We start from the raw sequence: 6,115 nt of genomic DNA, 5'->3' as shown, positions 1-6,115 counted from the left end.
GAACGACCGCAAACGAGAAACGCGGTGCCTGTTTCAGCCTTTTAAACCCGCGCCCCCGGCCCGCTCCCCGGTGAGGGGGACGCCGTTCGGCCGCCGAGCCGGTATCTTAGCTGTCACCGTCAGGCGCGTTCCCGTCTTTTCTCCCTTTCTTTCCTTTTTTTTCTTTTCCCTAAAATTTGCCGCCCCGGCGCCCGCCCGCACCCACGAGCGAGCGGCTGGCGGTTGGCACGCGCGCGGGCTGCCGGCGGCGGCGGGGGGGCGCGGGCGGGGGGAGGCGGGGCGGTGGCGGCGCGGGCCAATCAGAGCGGCGGCCGCGCGGCGCGGGCCCAATGGGCGGCGCGGGCGGCGGCGGCCGGCGCTGATAACGCGGCGGGGCCGGGGCGGCGGGCACTGTGCCGCGGGGCGGGCGCGGCGTGGGCGAGGCGGGTACCGGCCCCGGCGCCGCCAGAGCGCACCCACAGCCACGCGTGGATCGGCCCGGCCCGGCCCGGCCCGGCCCGCCGCACTTGAGACGCAGCGACCCCCACCCCCGCCCTCGACGGCGCGGCGCCCCGGCTGTCGGGCAGCCTTGCACCCTCAGGTGCGGGGATCGGGAGTCCCCCGCCTCCGGCTGGGCTTGGGCAGCGGCGGCCCTGCGAGCTGCCCGCACCGCCTGGCGGCCTCGGGCGCTGAGCTCGGGTAAGCGCCGAGTGCGGGAGGAAGGACGGGGAGGTCGGGTGGGAGGAGGTGGGGGTCCGAGGACACGGCTTCCGCGGTGCGGGCAGCTCCGGGAGCCCGCACAGCCCCTGGCCGCTGGAGCGGACCGCGGCGGTGTGTGAAGCCCAGGTGTTCCCGGCCTGTCCGTCCCCGAAGTCTGAACGCGGCGGGCGGGAGGCTTGTCAGCGTCCTGAAAGAAACAGGTCCCGCTGAGGACCCGACAGCCCCGCGGCGCCGGGCACGGCCATGCGGCAGTCCTGCCCGCACCCTCCGCCGCTGGAGACGCGGTCCTGCCGGCGGCGGGCGAGCGCAGCACCCCGGCAAGCCGGGGCGGGTGCGGGCGGGGGGGGGGGGGGGGGGCGGGAAGCGTCCCTCGGCTCTAAGCTGAGCCCGGCGTGGGGCACGGGGAAGAGACCCGAGCGGAGGGTAAGGGCGGGGGTGACATCCCGAGGCGGCTCCGCCGCGACCTGCCGAGCGGGGCGCATCGCGGCGGGGCTGCCGGCGGGCCGGGCGGCGGCGGGCACCTCGGAAGCCGGGTGTGCCCCGGCTGCCGTCCCGCCGCCGGGGCGGGCGGGCGGGCGGCCTGACCCCTCTCTTGCAGCGGCGCTGCCGAGGAGCCATGGCCGAAGGACGCGCCGCCGCCGACTGGGAGATCGACGTGGAGAGCGTGGAGGGGGAGGCGGCCGAGGCGGCCGGCGCGCCGCGCAGCAGCGCCGGCCCGGAGAGGGAAGAGGAGGAGGAGGAAGGCGAGGAGGCGGCGGCGGCGGCTGCCCCGCGGCGGGGCGAGCCGCGGAAGCTGAGCCGCACGCCCAAGTGCGCCCGGTGCCGCAACCACGGCGTGGTGTCGTGCCTGAAGGGACACAAGCGGTTCTGCCGCTGGCGCGACTGCCAGTGCGCCAACTGCCTGCTGGTGGTGGAGCGGCAGCGCGTCATGGCCGCCCAGGTGGCACTCCGACGGCAGCAGGCCACCGAGGTGAGAGGGGACGGGACGGGACGGGACGGGACGGGACCGGGCGGGCGGCCCCCGGGCTGACGGCACCGCCCGTCTCTCTCCTAGGACAAGAAGGGGCTGGCGGGGAAGCAGGCGAGCCTGGAGCGCAAAGCCGTCTACCAGAGGCACGTCCGGACGCCCAGCCTCCTGGCCAAGAGCATCCTGGAAGGTAAGGGCGTCCCCCGCCCCTCGCCCCGCCACGGCTTGCCCCCGGTCCCGCAGCGCCGGCCGGCGGCGTGGAAACCCCGCTCTGCCCCAGGAAAACCCCAGCCTCCCGTCCGAGGCGCGGCTGCTCACGGACACGCGTGAAACGCAGCTTAATTTCCCGAAATAAACGCGGGGCGGCGGAGGCTCCCCTCCCCTCCCGGCGGCTCCTGCCCTTCGTGGCTGCAATCGATGTGGCAGAATTTCAGCCCAAAATAATGCCTGAAATGCTAGCAACGGTAATTTGAAATTTGAGAGTTACTGTTACAAGCTGACATTCTTTTTACATGACTACCCAGCAGCGTTTTGCAGTGCAGGGCAATTTATTCGCGGGTGTTTTTATCAGCAAACGAGTAAATCAATTAGTTGGTTGGGTTTTGTGTGGTTTTTGGTTTTTTTTGGTTTTTTTTTTTTTGGTGGTGGTGTTTTTTTGGTTTTGTTTTGTTTTCGTTTTTCTTGGTTTTTTTTTTTTTTCTTTTTCTCTTTTGATCTGAACGCCTAACCCAGGAGCACCATTTGCGGCATTATCAATAGTAAGATATGCATAATAGGCTGCTCTTCTCGCCCCCCCCCCCCCCCCCTCCCGTCGAAAATGTTAACTGTGGAAGAATGACATTTTAAAGATGGATATTTTAGTGAGAGGGTGTATTTTTTGTTTCCCACTCCCTCTTCATATCCTGCCAAAATTTATTTCTATGTCTGTTTTAATTACTTTCCAAACTGTTGCTCTATAAATCTCAAATCTAGGGTTTTTTCCCCCAGTACAAAGCTCTTTTCTTTGCCTGTGCAAGCACAGTTAAAATTTTGTCCTGTTAGATACCTCTAATTTTCGTCTACAATTCACTCTTCTAAAAAAAACAAACAAAAACTCTTCTGTGTTCTTTCCTCTAATTTATCTTAACTTTCTTTTTCTTTTTCCCTAGTTCTCCTTGGAATTTTCTACCATCTTGTAGCAATGTGTATATAGTGATTCATCTTTAGAGAATAGAAAAGGCATCAGCTGTAGGTATAGATATCTTCCTTGACAATGGGGAAACCCGTGTGAGAGGAATGGGAGTGAAAACAGGTAAAACCCTGTTCTCCTTATTCACGTAAGGAGTTTCATTAATTTGATGGGATTACTTGTCTGGGTAGAACAAAGAGGATTGGACCGTATCAGTTATATTAAATGAATCCAGTTAGCCTGGTAATTGAATATACTGGAGACTGGATTTCTATGTTTTATCGAAGTTCTCTTTTAGTTCAGAAGAAGCAAAGTATTTGAATACTTTTGTATTTGTTAAAAATGGATGGTTATCTCCTTAAGCTGCATGATGCAATACTAGTCATAACACACTGCAGGGTTTTGCCTTTGTTTTTCTTTGCTTAATCTGCTGTTTTAGAATTGCGTTTTAAATTTACTAATCAGCTAGCTTTGAAGAAGACTACAGGTGTCAGGGGAGCAGGGCTTGCTTATCTGTGTTGAGGAACTTGTACTGAACGTACCTGACAGCGCAGGGAGCTAAGCGTCCGTGGCACAGTGACTTCAGTAGGAGCCGACAGCGGTCAGGGTTTGTAGCAAGTGTTCGGCATCTGGCATGACTGGCTCCAAACGAAGGAGTCTGTAAAAACAAATACAGCTTTAATGTTTTTCTTATGTGGCTTCATTCCTAATGCTGCTTTGTTGTTTTAGGTTACCGTCCTATTCCAACAGACCCTTACCTGGGAGGGAATTCACCCTTGCCACCCCCTGTAAGTGACAGGATGAGAAAGAGACGGGCTTTTGCTGATAAAGAGTTGGAGAACATTATGCTAGAGAGAGAGTATAAAGAGAGAGAGATGATGGAAGCTACACAAGCAGCTGCCCTTTTTCTCCCTAATCGCATGGTGCATGGAGCTGAATACAACTCATATAAAACAGCCTTTAACACTAGTCAAGTTGATACTCCAAACAAGGAGTTTTGCAATTTTTTACCGACCTGCCTTGATCTAACCATGCAGTGTTCAGGATCCAGCAACATGGAATTAATTTCTTCAAATGTCAGTGTAGCTACTACCTACAGGCAGTATCCCCTGTCTTCTAGGTTCTTAGTGTGGCCAAAATGTGGCCCCATTAGTGATGCTCTCCTCTACCAGCAATGCCTGTTAAACGCTACTACTGTCCAAGCTCTCAAACCTGGGGCAGGTTGGGATGCCAAGGTCTCACAAAGTCAGGACTGTCCAAACACTGAGCACAGCATCATGTCTCCAAAACTGGAAAATTCACTCATTCTGACCCACACGCAAGGCATTCAGCAGTCGTGTAATGAGATACCATGCCTTCCTCAGGAAGCTCGGGAGAGGTCAGCTTTCTCTCCTCCAAAAAGGACTTTCTGTCAGATTTCTGATAAGGATTCTCTGGCTCCTCAGGAACAGGTATTAAGCAAGATCAGCAAAGACAATACCAAGCCCCCTCCACCACTCAAATACAATTCATTTCAGTCACTGTTCCAGCAAACGTTTCCTGACAGATCAGGAGCAGAGTTGAGAACATCATTTGTGAAAGAGTCTTTTGAAGATGCTTCTAAGAAATACAGAGAATGTGCCATTAAAGAGAACCAAACCCACAAGTTTACTGTAGACAAATGTGCAAAAGACTTCTTTGGGCCTAAACAGGCCACAACAAAACTTGCAACAACTGAGCCACTGTCATTTTCAGTTGAATCCATTCTTAAATGACCTTCTTCTGCAGTTGCTAATGTCTCTCAAAGAATAAAATGAATAAACTATACCCTCAGTATAGAGAGTTTGTATGCTTTGCCTTCTGTAGAACTGCAACTGCCTGCCTTGTCTCTTAAAAGGTTTGTAAAGGGGATTTTCTGCTGTAAATGGTAATTCTTCCTTTTATCTCAAAATGATGTACATAAATATGCATGTTTTATGAAAAAACAAATATATTTAATTTTTTAAAATTGAAACTGCATGTACAGACTAAAGTGTTGTTATTTTAAGCAGGACTTCAAACCATTCAATAAAATGAGATTACGTACAAGCATAGGTGTATTCCTGATCTCTGTTTTGTCTCTAGTATCTCACAGGCAAGTATTCCATACTTTCATAATATACATACTCTTTTATCTACTATTATCAGTATACTTGCCAGTTATCTTGGTGGGGCAAGTGGTCATTTCTGCTTTGAACCTCCAGTAACTAAGAGGTAACAATGGTGCATGTAGGCTAGTGTGAATTTGCAAGACTTTTTTTATTATCTTCACTGAGGTTTGGATCAGATTCCAAATGCCTTTCTTATTCTGAAGGGGAGTGCGTACGAGTATAAAAGACTGTTTTATTCCACACCTCTCTATAAAAGCTTCTACTCCTAAAGTGGAAGAGTTACTAGATTGGATTTGAGGAGAATCGGTCTGGTAAGCTTTTGAATAAAAGTGTTTTTAAAAATCCAGTTTTTGAATAAAAGGTCTGCTTTTTTTTTAAATTATTATTATTTTTTTATTTTATGTTCAGCTGACTTTACTCCGGATTTCCACTTCCTAGAATATTTTCCTTCTGAAAACATTCCACCTTTGACCAGCAAGAGCCTGAAATTCTTGTGTTGTGGTGATTGAAATGACCTTCAGGCTGTAAAAATGATGCACAGAATCCACACTGTGAATGAGAAATCAAGTCATGATCTCAGTTTTGTAATTCTATGCCCTTTTTCAGGCATAGCAGAAATAAAGGAGATTAACAAGTAGAATTTACCTGGGAACCTGAAATGCCCTCAAGATTGTAGAAAAAGGCATTACCAGCTCTCATTATGACTAAGCTTGAAGCTTTCTAAAGTCATGATTTTGTATATATGTTACTGCTAGCACATCTAGTGCTAATCAGTAATCCCTTGGCTACCTTCCTTCCTTAACATTTTTATCCTGCAGACAGTGCTCAGCCAGTTGAAGGGAGCTGTGGTTTGTTCTTAATATTTATTTCCTGAGGACAATTTCTGTTCAGTATTTGTGAGCAGAATGTAATATTTTCTGATTTTATTACACTTGCTGCACAGGTTAAAAGCTTATTTTGCTATGAATTAATCTGAGCCTGTGAATTTCTGATTCTTTAAGTATCTCGGAAAGTGTTTAGTGTTTCTGTTGGGAGTGGTATTGCTGAATAGCAGGACCCTTTTCATGGATGGGAGGAGTAGTCTATCATGGGTGCTTTTCTAAACCACTTTGTTAAAGCACAAAACACATTGGAGAAAACATATTTTACGTA

The 6,115-nt window shown here is 51.4% G+C and overlaps 1 protein-coding gene across 1 annotated transcript; it reads left to right on the top strand.

Annotated features, from left to right (window-relative positions):
• Nucleotides 1–1,315: 1,315 nt before the first annotated feature.
• Nucleotides 1,316–4,588, top strand: DMRT2 (doublesex and mab-3 related transcription factor 2). Its single transcript, XM_049796637.1, has 3 exons — nt 1,316–1,669; nt 1,754–1,856; nt 3,564–4,588. The coding sequence occupies exons 1-3, from the start codon at nt 1,316–1,318 to the stop codon at nt 4,586–4,588; spliced, it is 1,482 nt and encodes a 493-aa protein (XP_049652594.1).
• Nucleotides 4,589–6,115: the final 1,527 nt, after the last annotated feature.

Source organism: Accipiter gentilis, chromosome Z (assembly GCF_929443795.1).
Source record: "Accipiter gentilis chromosome Z, bAccGen1.1, whole genome shotgun sequence".
Taxonomy (NCBI): domain Eukaryota; kingdom Metazoa; phylum Chordata; class Aves; order Accipitriformes; family Accipitridae; genus Astur; species Astur gentilis.
The sequence above is the reverse complement of the archived record's forward strand: the minus strand, read 5'-3'. Positions and strand labels throughout refer to the sequence as shown.